This window comes from Canis aureus, chromosome X (assembly GCF_053574225.1).
Source record: "Canis aureus isolate CA01 chromosome X, VMU_Caureus_v.1.0, whole genome shotgun sequence".
NCBI lineage: Eukaryota > Metazoa > Chordata > Mammalia > Carnivora > Canidae > Canis > Canis aureus.
Genome location: NC_135649.1, coordinates 67,944,707 through 67,961,243, shown reverse-complemented (window position 1 = coordinate 67,961,243; position 16,537 = coordinate 67,944,707). Strand labels below are relative to the sequence as shown.

The 16,537-nt window shown below is 45.6% G+C and overlaps 2 protein-coding genes across 2 annotated transcripts in view; both read right to left on the bottom strand.

Moving 5' to 3' along the window:
• Nucleotides 1–9,156, bottom strand: part of ERCC6L (ERCC excision repair 6 like, spindle assembly checkpoint helicase) — a 50,889-nt gene extending 41,733 nt beyond the window's left edge. Inside the window, exon 1 of the mRNA XM_077887363.1 lies at nt 8,075–9,156. The gene's annotated coding sequence lies outside the window, so the exon portion shown is untranslated. The remainder of the gene's footprint in view (nt 1–8,074) is intronic.
• Nucleotides 9,157–9,695: 539 nt separating this feature from the next.
• On the bottom strand, nt 9,696–15,234 carry RPS4X (ribosomal protein S4 X-linked). Its single transcript, XM_077890197.1, has 7 exons — nt 15,115–15,234; nt 14,038–14,115; nt 13,341–13,521; nt 12,935–13,032; nt 11,529–11,700; nt 10,432–10,589; nt 9,696–9,862 (listed from the first exon to the last, which is right to left on the bottom strand). The coding sequence occupies exons 1-7, from the start codon at nt 15,115–15,117 to the stop codon at nt 9,761–9,763; spliced, it is 792 nt and encodes a 263-aa protein (XP_077746323.1). The 5' UTR covers nt 15,118–15,234; the 3' UTR covers nt 9,696–9,760.
• Nucleotides 15,235–16,537: the final 1,303 nt, after the last annotated feature.

Here is a 16,537-nt window from a genome sequence, read left to right as displayed (position 1 = left end):
AATATCTCAACTGACACCCGAAGGATAGCTGAGAGTGGGAAAAGCTCCTAGAAGAAAAGTGTCAAAAGGATATGAAGAGAGGGGCACCTGGGTGGCTCAGTAGGTTAAGCATCTGCTTTTGGCTCAGGTCATGATGCCAGGGTCCTGGGATCAAGTCCCGCTTGGGGCTTCCTGCTCAGCAGGGAACCTGTTTCCCCCTCTCCTTCTGCCTGCTGCTCACCCTGCTTATACTCTCTGTCAAATATATAAAATCTTTTTCAAAAAACTCTATTTAATGGTAATATATAAACTTACAATTAAGCAAATTATATTAAATGTAAAGGTAATAAATACTAAACACTCATTACTTCCTAATTATTTTACATTTTACTATATATGCACTCAAGGTTATTTATGCCATCGTATATATGTGGGGGAAATGCTTATGTAGTGGTGTGCTGCTGTGCACCTCCTTCCAGCTCCCCATTCAGTGACATCATGATGGTAGCTTGAAATTGGTAAACACCTCAATCAGGACTTGATTAATTGCTTTGTTGATGGCCTAAAGTTAAGGAAGCAATGGAGAGGGCAGCCCTGGTGGCTCAGCGGTTTAGCGCCACCTTTTGCCCAGGGCATGATCCTGGAGACCTAGGATCGAGTCCCATGTCAGGCTCCCTGGATGGAGCCTGCTTCTCCCTCTGCCTGTGTCTCTGCCTCTCTGTCTCTGTGTCTCTCATGAATAAATGAAGCAATGGAGAAAATGTTAAAATGCAGACTAAACTTGGGGTGCCTGAGTGGCTTGATAGGCTGAGCATCTGCCTCTGTCTGTCATGATCCTGGGGTCCTGGGATTGAGCCCCGCATCGGGCTCCCTGCTGAATAGGGAGCCTGCTTCTCCCTCTCTCTCTCCCTCTACCCCTGCTTGTGCTCTTCCACTCTCTCTCTCAAATAAATAAAACCTTTAAAAAATTTAAAAATGCAGATTAAACTTAGTATGTTGTGTCTTGTAGCCATTATATTATAACTAGTACAAAAAATTAAGAAGATAACTCTTTCGACATTTGAAAACTATTATCTGATTCAGCAAAGAAGTTGCTCACATCATTGACAAATGAGTGAAGTTCTTATGAATGTCTTTGTTGTTTGGCTTTTGTCTCATTTGTTAATGCAGACCCAGATGTCAACCAACACTTTTGTCAAAACTACATTTTTTGATCATTTGTAACCATAATCATAGATTGATATGGCTATAAGAATTTGGCAAAAATCGATGAAAGCTTTCTGTGAGAACCAACTGACTATATGGAATTCACAATAAAGAGTATTGCCTATGGGACACCTGGGTGGTTCAGTGGTTGAGTGTCTGCCTTTGGCTCAGGGCATGATCCTGGGGTCCTAGGAATCGAGTCCCACATTGGGCTCTCTGAGTGGAGCCTGCTTCTCCTCCCTCTTCCTATGTCTCTGCCTCTCTCTCTGTATCTTTCATGAATAAATAAAATCTTTTAAAAAATTGAGTATTGCCTATTTCATTATTATTTGTAAATTGTGTCATACATTCTTTGTATCAGTGAAACTTATAATAAACCTATGAACATGTATATGTGCCCATTTTTTTAGGGAGTTAGCGGTTAAATATTTACCACCACACCACTGATTACACATGTTTACCATTTCTAGAAAAGCCAAGAAAAATGCATGAGTATATCCCTAGGAAAACCCCAGGAATACACTGAAACATTGTTGGCTCTTGGAAAGTTTCTTCTTTCTATTGATGTGTTGTTGTTGAACAATGTTTGTTGTCCCTTGGGAACGTTGTTGTTATTATTGTTTAAACATTACAACATTCAGGGCACCTGGGTGGTGGCTCAGTTGGTTGAGCTTCTGCCTTCAGCTCAGGTCAGGATCAAGAGGTCCTGGGATTGAGCCCCATGTCAGACTCCCTGCTCAGCGGGGAATCTGCTTCTCCCTGTCCCTCTGCTCCTCCCGCCCTGCTCATACTCCTCTCTCTCTGTCAAATAAATAATAAAATTAAAATCTTAAAAAAAAAGTACAACATTCTCAAAAGCCAAAATGGTAGGGACATGTGGATGGCTCAATTGGTTGGGTGACTGACTCTTGATTTCAGCTCAGGTCATGGTCTCAGGATGGTGGGATCGAGCTCGATGTTGAGCCCTGTATTGAGCCCCTGTGTCTGGCTCCAGACTCAGTGCTTAGCAGGGAGTCTGCTGGAGATTCTGTCTCTCTCTACCCCTCCCCAGGCTCGTGCATGTTCTCTCGCTGTGTCTCTCTCATAAATAAATTTAAAACATAGCCCAATGGTAGAAGAAATTGACCCACAAACTCCTGCCTGAGCAAATCAAACCTTTTTCATTCTCTCTCTTTGAACTTTAGGATTGATCTTTGATTTGGGGGAATTTTTGAAGCCTAACAATCTGGGCAGATAAGTGGATTCCCCTGATTCAGGGTGGAAAAGTCCTACCTGAAAAGATAGCATCTCTCTTGAGTATCTAGTTTGTACCCAAGGTAATATGGAAATTAACTTTGGGTGGAGCCCCTGAGAGTCAGCCCTTGCCATCTCTTGGCACTAGGAATGGAATGTCATGATGTCTGCGACTTACTTTCAAGAGGTAAAATAGGGATGTGTGTGTGTATGTCTACAAAGAGAAATAAAGCAAATATGGCAAAATGTTAATTATTGCATCTAGCTGGTGTCTATATGGATGATCATTGTACTGCTCTTTTGGCTTTTCTATATATTTGAATATGTTCATAATATAAACTACATATATAAAAATGGTATTAGGGAAAGGTGCTGAGAGAGGAGAGTACCTCTTGTGTTCATGAAAGAGAAGGGGGCCAGTGTGGTTGGAACGGGTTGAGCCAGGGTAAGAGTAGTAGATGAAATGAGAGGCCAGGTTGTGAGTGCCTTGTAGGGCCTCATGATTGTGGCATTTAGTCTGAGTGAGATGGGAGCCATTCAGGGGCTGTGAGCAGAGGAGGGACCTGACCTGACTAAACACACTTTATTATTATTATTTTAAAGATTTTATTTATTTATTCATGAGAGACATAGAGAGGCAGAGATGTAGGCAGAGAGAGAAGCAGGCTTCATGTAGGGAGCCCAATGTGGGACTCGATCCCGGGACTCCAGGATCATGCCCTGGGCTGAAGGCAGGTGCTCAACTGCTGAGCTACCCAGGCGTCCCCACACTTTATTACTTTTTAAAAAAGATTTTAATTAGGTAATCTCTGTGTCCAACATGAAGCTTGAACTCAGGACCCCAAGATCAAGAGTCACATGCTCTACCGATTGAGCCAGGCAGGCACCCCGACTTACCTACTTTAACAGGGTCCCTCTGGCCTCTGGGTCGAGATTGGAAGTGAGAGACCAGTCAGGGGCTAATGCTATAATGTGTAATGTACACAAGATTGTTGGTGCCTCAGACTAGGGTGGTAGCAATGCAGGTGATAAGAAATAGTGCAGTATTACTTGGGGTGGGGAAGAGGGCAGACACTATACTATTTATTTGTTCCTTTATAAGTTTATTATGAAAAAATGTCAGGGATGCTTGGGTGGCTCAGCAGTTGAACATCTCATGAATAAATAAATAAATCTTTTAAAAAAAGAAAAATGTCAAACCTATACAGAAGTAGAACTAGTGTAATGAGCCTCATGTAACCATTATAAAAATGATTTTATTTTTTAAATTTTTATTTATTTATTCGTGAGTGACACAGAGAAAGAGAGGCAGAGACATAGACATAGGGAGAAGCGGGCTCCATGCAGGAAGCCTAATGTGGGACTCCAGGGACTCCAGGATCACACCCTGAGCCAAAGGCAGACGCTCAACCACTGACCCACCCAGGCATCCCATGATTTCATTTATTTATTTGATAGAAAGAAAGAGAAAGAGAGAGAGAGAGAGCACAAGCAGTGGGGAGACAGAAAAGCAGGCTCCCCTCTGAGCATGGAGCCCAATGTGGGGCCGGATCCCAGGAACCTGGGATCACAACCTGAGCTGAAGGCAGGGGCTTAACAAACTGAGCCACCCAGACGCCTCAAGATTATTTTATTTTAGATTCTATTTATTCATGAGAGACACAGAGAGAAAGGGGCAGAGACACAGGCAGAGGGAGAAGCAGGCTCCACACAGGGAGCCCGACGTGGGACTTGATCCCAGGTCTCCAGGATCACGCCCTGGGCCGAAGGCAGCGCTAAATGGCTGAGCCACCCAGGCTGCCCCCAAGATTATTTTAAAGCAAATTCCAGATTGTCGGTTTCTTCTATAAATACTTCAGTATGTATCTCTGGAAAACTTTTCACGATTGTCTCAAAAAATTAACATTAATTTCTAAATATCATGAAACATGAATTCTGTACATACTTTGAAGGTAGAACCAATGGGATTTTAAAAAAGATTTTTATTTACTTACTTGGGAGAAAGAGCATAGAGGGAGATGGAGAAGCTGACTCCCCACTGAGCAGAGCCTGATCCCAGGACTCTTAAGATCCTGACTGGAGCCGACGGTGGATGCCCAACTGACTGTGCCACCCAGGTGCCCTTCCACTCCTGATATTTTCTAATGAAATTACATGGAGTGTGAGGAAAGGAGATGGATTAAGGACGTGTCCAAAGTGTTTGGCTTGAGTAATTGGTAAGACAGTTTGCCCTGACCTGAGATGGGAAAGACAATGGATAGAACTGACTGGCGTCGGTCAGGAGGCAGTGGGGAGGATATCATTCTCTCTGTAATGTCTCGTTTAGCAGCAGGAACACAGGATTTGGATATCAAAAAAAATCAAGATGGCTCTTGTAAACTATAAAGTGCTACATGAATCCTAGTTGTATTCTTCTCAAAGCTGTGCTGTGCTACTCTCTGACTGGAACATTAGCCCCAGCCCACTGAAGGCACAAGGGAAGTAAACCAAACCCAGTAAAGGTCTGTTTCTTCAGTCAGTTTCATCTCAATACCATTTGCCTGCATCCCTGCTGAAATGATCGCTAAGATTCCCTGCAGCTCTAAGATTTTTTTTTAAGATTTTATTTATTCATTCATGAATGAGAGAGAGAGAGAGAGAGAGGCAGAGACACAGGCAGAGGGAGAAGCAGGCTCCATGCAGGGAGCCCAACATGGGACTCGATCCCGGGTCTCCAGGATCAGACCCTGGGCTGAAGGCGGTGCTAAACCGCTGAGCCACCCGGGCCGCCCCAGCTCTAAGATTTTTTTTTTTTTTTTTTAACAAGAATCTTTTTTTTAAATTTTTATTTATTTATGATACTCACAGAGAGAGAGAGAGAGAGAGAGGCAGAGACACAGGCAGAGGGAGAAGCAGGCTCCATGCACCGGGAGCCTGACGTGGGATTCGATCCCGGGTCTCCAGGATCGCGCCCTGGGCCAAAGGCAGGCGCCAAACCACTGCGCCACCCAGGGATCCCCCCAGCTCTAAGATTTTATGAATCAAACTGGAAGCCTTCAAAAGCCCTACAAACACACGAGCAATTTTATTTGGAAAACTGTAGCTCAGTCTGATGATACAAGCTGCTTTGGCTAAGTACACCCACATGACCTGGTTGTTAGCATGGAAATCTTTCCCACATTAGGGCTACTTTTTAATAAAAAAATTCCTGGGGCACCTGGGTAGCTCAGCGTTTGAGTGTCTGCCTTTGGTTCAGGTTGTGATCCCAGGGTCCTGGGATGGAGTCCTGCATCAGGCTCCCTGTAGGGAGCCTGCATCTCCCTCTGCCTATGTTTCTGCCTTTCTCTGTGTCTCTCATGAATAAATAAAATCTTTAAAAAAAATAAAAAAATTCCTGCACTAGCTTCACAAATAAAAAAAAAGACATTTAAAATGTTGTTTACTTCTGCACCGTTAAGGAAAACAATCAGCAAAACTAAAAGGCAACCCATGGAATGGGAGCCATTTGCAAATGGCATATCCAGTAAACGGTTAGCATATTTTATATATATATATAAACTTAGACAACTCAACACCCAAAAAACAATTAATCCAATTAAAAACTGGGCAGAAGACAAGAACAGACATTTCTCCAAAGACACCCAAATGGTAGATATATGAAAAGATGTTCATCATCACTCACCATCCGGGAAATGCAAATCAAAACTACAATGAGCTATCACCTCATACCTGTCAGAATGGCAGAAATTAACAACACAAGAAACTGCAGGTGTTAGAGAGGATGCAGAGAAAAAAAACCTCATGTACTGTGGGTGGGAAGGCAAACTGGTGCAGCCAACTCTGGAAAACAGTATGGAGGTTCCTCAAAAAGTTAAAAATACAACTATCTTGGCAGCCCGGGTGGCTCAGTGGTTTAGCGCCGCCTTCAGCCCAGGGCCTGATCCTGGAGACCCGGGATCGAGTCCCATGTCGGGCTCCCTGCATGGAGCCTGCTTCTCCCTCTGCCTGTGTCTCTGCCTCTCTCTCTCTCTCTTACAATAGACAAGATATGGAAGCAGCCCAAGTGTCCATTGATTGATGAATGGATAAAGATGTGGTATATATACACAATGGAATATTATTCAGCCATAAAAAGAATGAAATCTTGCCATTTGCAATGACATGGATGGAGCTAGTGTATAATGCTAAACAAAATAATCCAGTCAGAGAATGACAAATACTCTGAGTTCACTCATGTGGAATTTAGGAAATAAATCAAATGAGCAAAGGGAAGAAAAAAAGAGACAAACCAAGAAACAAACTCTTAACTATAGAGAACAAACTGATGGTTACCAGAGGGGAGGTAGGGGGTGGGTTAAATAGGCGACGGAGATTAGGGAAGGCAATTGTGATGAACACCAGGTAATGTACAGAATTGTTGAATCATTATATTGTATGTACACTTGAGACTAATATAACTCTGGTAACTCATGTTAACAGGAATTATAAATTTGAGGGGCACCTGGGTGGCTCAGATGGTTAAGCATCTGCTTTTGGCTCAGGTCATGATCCTGGGGTCCTGGGATCAAGCCCCTTGTCAGGCTCCCCACTCAGTGGGAAGTCTGCTTCTCCTCTATGCCCTTGGCTTATGCTCTTGTTCACTGTCAAATAAATAAAATCTTTAAAAAAAAACGTGAAAAAATACTTATGTGTAGAGGCATTAAAAAAAAGCATTTAAAAACTTGTGATGTGAGCAGACTGCAGCCAAACACACCAATTCCCCCATTGCACAAGATGGCTGGCCGATGAAGCATCTAGGAAACCCCTGCCCATGTGGAAAGATCCAATTGAGAGGCCTCTCATTCCTATTTGCTTTGCTTCCTTAGCTAAAATTCAAATAATTTCCATCATCTGCAGAGCTGAGACTTCTAAAAGAACATCCATGGGTGCAGGGAGCAGGGTGGCAGCAAGAGAATCCACCAGTATTTAGGACTCCTGCCCTTTGGCCTTTCACTGTCTCACCAGCCTATTTTTCAAGGGACACCTTTATTTTTTTCAAAGATTTTATTTATTTATTTATTCATGAGACACAGAGAGAAGGCAGAGACATAGGCAGAGGGAGAAGCAGGCTCCTTGCAGGAAGCCCAATGCGGGACTTGATTCCGGAATTCTGGGATCACACCCTGGGCCGAAGGCAGCCACTCAACCACTGACCCACCCAGGCGTCCCAAGGGACACCTTCAGATTACTTCTGGCCTGGCTCCTCATCAGAACTGCCTATCTGGATGAGCTCCACAGGATTACACTTTAGCAACATGTCTGGCAAGCCCAATATCACACCCCTCTCTGGCTTGATTTGATTGGAACTTGTTCTTGAAAAAAATCCCTTTCTCCTGCTGAGGTCTCAGGTTGACTGCTCTCAAGCCCCAGCCAGTCGTGCTTTGGAGTTTGCAAAATGAAGGGCAGAGAAGCCCTGTGAGACCAAATCGGCTTAGAAGACTCCCTCAGGAGTCCTTTAGCTGATCCCTCCTTTAGCTGATCAGTTTGCACCTGTGGCTAACTCCAAGCCCAAGATCCAGCTGGGGTGGAGACACTGCAAGCCACAGGTCTTCAGCATACCTCCTTCTGTCAGACCACAGACCTGGGCACCTGGGAGGACCATTATGTGTGCCAAGTTAAACACGTGAAGTGAACTTACCCAGGCTCATCATGCTTCAGATAAAGATGCCCAAAACGGGGGGCGGCCCCGGGGGGCTCAGTTGGTTAAGTGTCTGCCTTCAGCTCAGGTCATGATCCCTGGGATCCTGGGATCTAGCCCAATGGGCTCCCTGCTCCACGGGGAGTCTTCTTCTGTCTCCTCTCCCATTCATGCTCACTCTCTCAAACAAAATCTAAAAAAATAAAGTCCAAATGGCCTTTTTATCTGAACACTTGTCATGGTGGAATCATTTAGTAAGTTAGGTCTGCAACAAGATGTTCAAGCAATTGTGAGGGACACCCGGGTGGCTCAGTGGTTGAGTGCCTTCAGCTCAGGGCATGATCCTGGAGTTCCAGGATGAGTCCCACACTGGGCTCCCCATGGGGAGCCTGCTTTTCCCTCTGCCCATGTCTTTGCCTAGCTTTCCTGATCTCTCATGAATAAATCAAATCCAAAAAAAAAAACAACAGTGATGGTGAGACACAAGACCAGTTTTGCTCCTCAGGAGGGATCTGGCTACATCAAGAGTTACTTTGTTACATTATCACAACTGGGTGGAAGAGGAAGGCATGCTTTAACCTTGTGGTTGGAGGCCAGGGATGCTGTTTATCTCCCAATATACAGGACAGCCACCCACAAGTTATCTGGACCAAGAATATGAAGGTTGACAAGCCCTGCTATAGGAGGTAAAGAGGCTTTTTAGCAGACTTGCCTTATAGGGAAAAAGGAAGAGAGCTGGCCCCTTGCAGCAAGGACAATTCTTAAGATTGGTGGGCAGGGAACTTGGGTGGCTCAACAGCCTAAGCTTGATTAGGCTCAGGTCATCATCTCAAGGTCCTAAGAGCAAGCCCTGGGAGTCCCAGAGCGGGCCCTGTGCTGGACAGGGAGTCTAAGAATTCTCTCCCTGCCCCTCCTCCACCTCTAAAATAAACCTTGGGAAAAAAGATTGGTGGGCAAGGGGCACCTGGGTGACTTGCTCAGGTCATGATCTCAGGGTCATGACATCAAGCCCCACATCTGGCTCCATGATTAGTGGGGAGTCTGCTGAAGATTCTCTCCCACTGCTTCACCTTGCTCTAAAAAACAGATGAGGGATCCCTGGGTGGCGCAGCGGTTTGGCGCCTGCCTTTGGCCCAGGGTGCGATCCTGGAGACCCGGGATCGAATCCCATGTCGGGCTCCCGGTGCATGGAACCTGCTTCTCCCTCTGCCTATGTCTCTGCCTCTCTCTGTGTGTGACTATCATAAATAAATAAAAATAAAAATAAAAATAAATAAAAATAAAAAACAGATGAACCAGGGGAAGGAGGGTATCGAATTTTTTTTTTCCAAGTGAAGAGTCAACAGTACAGAGGAGTTATGGCCAACAATCTGGGCTCTCCCCCCTCCTGGGTTAGTTGCTGCTCCTTAAGTCTGGTGTGTTCTCCCTCCCACTGCCCAAGTCCAGCCAAAACAAAACAAAACAAAACCCAAACCACTCACAGAAGACCTCCATCACAGAATGCCCAAGCCTGCTGGAGGATTCAATCTACTTTTCATGTTAGAAATAAAACAGTAGGCAAGTAGGCAACTGTAAAAGAAAACAAAACCCCAACCCAGACCACAACAAACACCATGAGACATTTAGCGTGCTGTAGAATCTTTAATTAAGTATAAAGACTTCCAATCGCGTCACCCAGGGACCATTTTACCCACTGCTCTGTTTGGCTGCCAGTCTCTTGTCTCTTTCCTCAGCAATGGTGAGGCGGATACCCTTTCCACGGGGAAGAGAAATCCATGGTTTGTTGCCCTGGAGGAGAGAACAAGGAGTGTCAAGACCCACCACACACTAACTCCCATTAGCAGCTTGGCATGTGCTCTATTTGTCCTCTCATTTAAAGAAACAGAGGCCTGAGAACATTAAGCCACAGCCAGGCAGTCCTAAGACCTTTAGATGCTGGCTTATGAGAAATATCCACTGTCTGGGCTGCTGGGGCCACCCTATTAAACTTGCTGCCTATACACGTAGATGTGAATTATTTTAATGTCCTTCGTAGTTAATGACTTACAATTACTAAGTAGTGTCCGAGGCTGACCACTAGTCTCCCCAACCCCCAGGCACTAATTGGAAGAACCACAGTGTAAGGCATATTCACTTCATTACTGGTACTTTTCATCAACTAAGGTGATCAGATCCCCCTTGGATTCCGTGATACTGCAAAAGCACAGGCTTGCCCCAGCCCTGCTCTGTGTGAGCCCTATCCCAGAAGAGGATTTACAGTATGATCAGTAAAGCCAGCCAGGAGCCAGGTGCTACACTCCCAGCAGTACCTACATTTACAGGTTTCCCTGGGCTAGAGAAGGGAAACCCGGACTTACTTTGCCAATAACAAAAATATTGGAGAGTCGGGTGGCAAAGCTGTTGCCATTGGCATCTTTCACGTGAACTACATCAAAAGAACCAGGGTGTCTCTCTCGGTTGGTGATCACACCAATTCTTCCCAGGTTGGCACCTCCAGTCACCATACACAGATTACCTAGAGAGAAGAAGCAATCTGCTCAGTGCAAGGCACCATGCCAATCTATAACCCGATGTGATGAATGACCAGAGATAGGCCTAAAACAAAGTTTTCTCATTTGAATTTACTTCTATGCAAATCTGTTAGCCAAGCAAGCACTCAGGGCCCTCTTAGGATTTGCCCTGCATCTTCCCCTCCCCCCTTAAAGTCTAAGCTCCATCAAACACACCTCTCCAGGTCACCATGTTTTGCCTAGGTTGTTCGGTTCCAAGGCCCAATTCTCTGCTGCAGTTGCTCACAGAAGTTGAGGATGGTGCCCAAGTGACTAAGAGCTGTAGCACAATTAGGGTGGCTTGCTTTTTGGGCACCTTCCTGCCTAGCCCTCAAGCATTTACAGATAGGGAAGTTTTGAGACCTCTAGAGGAGATCTGAGGTGTCTTGTAATAGGCTCATCTCAGCCACTCAGAATATTCTGAGCATTTGGGCTTCTGGAAGTGAACACACCATATACCTGGGTATTGGAGCAGAGACTCTGGGCATTTGTTTCTGCCCTCCATCCAACAGAAATCTGTTCAACCCCTCACACCTCATCAAAGCCACTCCTTCCCCCATTCAGAACACATCCCTATCTCTAACCCTTACTACCACTACAAAGCCATGCTGATGACACACAATAAGGTTTAACACATTCCTGCACATTTCTTAAAACTTAAGTTGCCCCCTTCCTGACCTTTTACCACATCAAAAGACCTCTAGTTTTGGTTGCTAATTAGGTCACATCAGAATCACCGAGGAGAGCTCAAAACAAAACCAAACCCTGTAGCCAGGCCCCATACAAGTAAGTCCTAAAGCTTGATTAAATTCTCATTTAATTTAATTTAATGGGAGAGAAGCAAAGAATAGTTCTTATACCTGGGCTTTCATGAAAATGCCCAGGTTGCACTGAGCCTTGCTTACCAGTATCAAACTTGATGAAATCCGTAATCTTTCCAGTCTCCAAATCAATCTGAATGGTATCATTCACCTTGATGAGGGGATCAGGATAGCGGATGGTGCGAGCATCATGAGTCACCAGGTGAGGGATTCCTTTTGTTCCCACAAAGATCTTTCTCACTTTGCACAACTTATACTGGAAACGTAAGTTAGCCTCATTTAATTCAGCTCACATGCACCACATGCTCCAGAAATGTATGAAACAGTAGTTTCAAAACTGCAAGTCACTGGGTTAGAAATTCAATTAGCAGCTAAAGGCAACAGCCACACAGGAAATGCTCGTTTCCCAAACTACTGAATGGACTTGACTTCCCACCCTCAATTTCTCTTATGCTGTCCCTCTCTAAGGTATTCTTCCTGTTACAGGTTTTCTTTGTATGTCCAAGTCCAAGGCATCCAAGGTCCCACAACAGGGAGATTCCTTCAGCGAGTGAGCTGATCACCCTTCTTTCCCGAGGCTGTGTCAGCCTCCCAGGTCCCCTGAATTCTTCCAACTTCTCCGCATCAGCCCCCTAACAAGTGCTATTTGGTGGCTCCTTCTATCACACAGTTGAATTTTGCCTCACAAACTGCAATTGTATTACCAGTTCCCCTAATCAACAAACATTTCACACAAAACATTTCAACCTTGGACTTTTACTCCCTGACCACCTACCTCTCCAAATAAATCAAATCACTTTGATGCCATTGGACATGTCCTCCAGCCTGCTGATAATAAGGCAGCTAAGGCAATTAGGAGCCGAATCATGCGATTGAATTAACCCTCATTTATAGCCAATAACTGAAGGGGTCTTAAACTTTTCTGTAAAACCACAACAAACTGGATTAAATGTCTGCAATCTTTTTTTTGAACTATCTTAAATGCCCCAAGGGGGATCAGTCTCCTCCATTAACACCTTTCCTCTCTCCAGAGTAAAGCTAGACCCACAAATGGAGACATGATAAAGGGCCAATCAGATTGGACTAGTATTGGTTTTCCCGGTCCCTTATACTTAAAGGCACTTCAGCCACTAATAAATTTTCCATTACTTTCCTTGCTTCTAAAAGTCAACCTGGAAGCCACTGTTAAACTGGAATTTATTTCTGCATCAAAACACAATGTTGAAGGTGTTAACTTCAATTGGGGGCCAATTATTAGATATCCAGGAATGGACAGTGATACAACGATTGGTAGGACTTTTGAGGACATAAAATTGCATATACAAGAGAATCCCAAACTGTGAACTGGCTATTTTCAGGTATTAAGACTGTTAAGTCATTAAGATCTACCCATCTCACTGCAGTGGACCACTCCATATACTCAATCCAGGCTGTCACTTAGAACCAAGTGACTTTACTGAATGAAGGCCCAGCCTGTTTGCAACACTCACCTTGGCCTCCTCAGGTGTAATCCGATGAACAGCAAAGCGACCCTTGGTGTCATAGATTAGACGGAAATTCTCCCCAGTCTTGTCAATGCTGATGACATCTGATATCAACAGTAACTAGGGTTACTATAAAGCCACTACTCTCCGCCCCCCCCCCCCCCGCTTTCCATTTTGATACCAACAAGAATTCCTAAGACTAATGATCACAGCCAGCTCATCTTTTAAGGTTTCAAAACCCCGTGTTTGATATGTAAAATTGAAAGTGAATTCGAATTTGGTTTTGAGAACCGCTTCCTGGTTATATACAGCCCTATACTTGGTCAGCAAAAAGCTTAAGTGGAAGGTCATGCTTTACTCCAGCAACTGATTAAAAGGAACCAGCACCATGGGCCCACCACTAACCACTTACCCATAAAACCAGCAGGGTAGGTGATATCAGTTCGGACCTTGCCATCAATCTTAATAAAACGCTGCATACAGATCTTCTTCACTTCATCCCCTGTTAGGGCATACTTAAGTCTGTTCCTTAGGAAAATGATGAGAGGAAGACATTCTCTCAGCTTATGGGGGCCAGTAGATGGGCGAGGGGCCTGTAAAATGATGGGAGAAAGAAAAAAGCTTTAACTACTGTTGGGATTCACGCAAACCTACTTCCTACGGCCTGAGACTCCTCAACTAGGCACCAGACTGTACATCGGCCCCAGAACTTGGGTAAACCAGAGGTGTTCAAAAATTGTTAAATTACTTCAGACTTTAAAGCTTTATTAGCATTTTTTCCCTTCAGCGGTCCAGAGCCATTAAGAACATTTCAGTTCGGAGTCCATCTTCTATGTGGTACGGGGAATAAATGAGATAGAGCTATTAAGAGTGAGGTGGGGTGCAGCTAGACAGCACAAGGCCTTCAAAAGCAGAGTAAGACAAGACTTTTCCCATAGTTCTGTCCCCAAATAAGCTATGGATATAGTAATCAGGGATGCCTGGGTACATAAAAGACTATAAAACAGGCCCCTGAACGTGTCAAAGCAGATCTCTATCAAAATGGGAAAAGGAAAGTGTCTCTTAAGACATTTAGAATTTATTAGATATGCTCACAATAGGATACTTACAAACACGCCGGTCAGTTTATCCAGCATCCAGTGCTTTGGAGCTGCTACACGCTTCAGATGCTTCTTGGGACCACGAGCCTGAAGGAGAGTTTCAGGGGTTTAAGTTTCATTGCTGCTAAAATGGTTACAGGTGGTTTCAAGAATAGTTTACGACTTCAACTTCTTGAAACAAGTGAGTCTGTTTTCTCTCTAGCAAAATGTGTACAATGTTAAAAGCGTGGGGTATACAGTTACCTAGCAAATACTACAGGCTCCATCGACTGTAACCTCTCTCCCCCTCACTGGACAGAGAACACTTATTACTCTCTATTTGAGGGCTCTTCGAAGTAGTTTCAAGCTACCCCTTAAAATGTGTCCGCTTCTCAACGCGGTCTTTCCTAAGAAAGTATTTTGGCAAAATAGTCAGGGGCTGGACCTTGGGTCACGGAGCGAGCCAGCAACAGAAAAGGCCAAGAGCCCAATCCGTGCTCCTACTGGTTACTCAATCACATAGGAAGTTGCGCCGAGATCGACCTGCTTTTCTCAGAACCACGTGCCTGCCAATGGCTACTCCCTTGTACTCTAGGGGGCAAAAGCCAAGCCGCTTTCACTTTAATAAAAGGAAAGATGCTTTAACTGATCCCTGGGTCTTGGGATGGAGACCCATGCTTTTAACACTATGTACACATGCTTACCAGTCACACTACGTCAAGTCAGGCCGTACCAAAAAAAAAAAAAAAAAAAAGCAACTAAGAGTTCTTGGTCCAACGTAAGTGGTGCCCACTCACCCCGGGCCCATCACCTGCCCATCCCGCCTACCCGCGCGGCTCAAGCCGGTGAAAACTGTCCCTCCTAGGGTCACAGGATGCGTGGTCGGGCGTGGCCGGGCCAGACACCGAGGCCTTCCCGCCAGCCGCTCCGATTTCCCCTTGCTCCGGGGCCGGTACTCGCCCTCGCTCTCCTGGGCCAACTCGCAGGCTGCAGTCCCTTTGCCTCCACCCGGCCACCCTCTGCATGAACCCCGGAGCCCTGGGAACCCCCAGCCCTGGAAGGATGGAAGCTGATGGACCCCGAGAGCTCCCGAAGAAACCTCCTTACCATGGCTGCGCTAGGCACGAAAAGAGGACCGCCTCTTTCCGGTACACGAGAAAAGAGGGTCAGAGGCTGCGCGCGCGCTGGAGCCTTCAACGCTCCGCCCAGTTCCGCCCTTGCGCGGCACACCAGGATTTTATCTTGCCACCTACTGGTGGGAGGTCATAGGGCCGAAGCTTGGGCAATTTTCTCACTCTTTTCTTCCAGCCCCCGCCCCCCCAGCAACATTTGTTGCGCGCCTCCGGTGCGCGCCTGATTTCAGCGTTAGCTGCTGGAATATGGTCCCTGCCGTGAAGGACAGGGCAAAGTGAGGCTACCTAAAGTCCCACATACACACAATTGTAGAATCAGTATAATATATATTAAAAGATATTTAATATTCTTTTTTTTTAAGATTTATTTATTCATGAGGGACAGAGAGAGAGAGAGAGAGAGACAGGCAGAGGGAGAAGCAGGCTCCAGGCAGGGAGCCCGATGTGGGACTGTGCCACCGGGGCTGCCCAATATTAAATCTTTTTAAAAATATTTATTTATTTGATGGAGAGGACACGCGCGCGCGCACAAGCAGGGGGAGCAGAGGCCGAGAAGAAGCAGGCTCCCCCCACTGAGCAGTAGGGCTCCATCCCAAGACCCAGGGATCAGGACCCTAGCCTAAGGCAGACGCGCAACCTACCCGCCAATGAGGCACCCCTATTAATACTTAAACATACTTTTTCCCTTTTTCCGAGTTCCCTTGAGCCAGCCAGCCTGCCCACACTATAAGTCGGAAAGAACCAACATTTTAAAAAAGATATTTACTTATTTATTTGGCAGATTGTTGAGAGAGAGAGAGAGAGAGAGAGCAAGGGGAGGAGCAGAGGAAGAGGGAGAGGGAGAGAGAAAATCCCAAGCCCACTCTGCGCTGAGCATGGAGCCCAATGAGTGTCTCCATCCCAGGACCCTGAGATCAAAACCTGAGCAGAAATCAAGAGTCAGGGCAGCCCGGGTGGCTCAGCGGTTTAGCGCCGCCTTCAGCCCAGGGCCAGATCCTGGAGACCCGGGATGGAGTCCCATGCCAGGCTCCCTGCGTGGAGCCTGCTTGTGTCTCTGCCTCTCTCTCTCTGTCTGTGTCTCTCATGAATAAATAAATAAAATCTTAAAAAAAGAAATCAAGAGTCAGGGAAGCCGGGTGGCTCAGCGGTTGAGCGTTTATCTGCCTTCAGTTCAGGGCATGATCCTGGGGATCGAATCCCACATCGGGTTCCCTGCATGGAGCCTGCTTCTCCCTCTGCCTCTGTCTCTGTCTCTCTGTCTCTGTCTCTCTCTCTCATGAATAAATAAATAAAATCTTAAAAAAAATCAAGAGTCAGAGGCTCAACCAGCTGAGCCATTCAGGTACCCCAGGAAGAACAAACATTTTTATTCTCTCTTGCTTCTCACAGATGGCTGA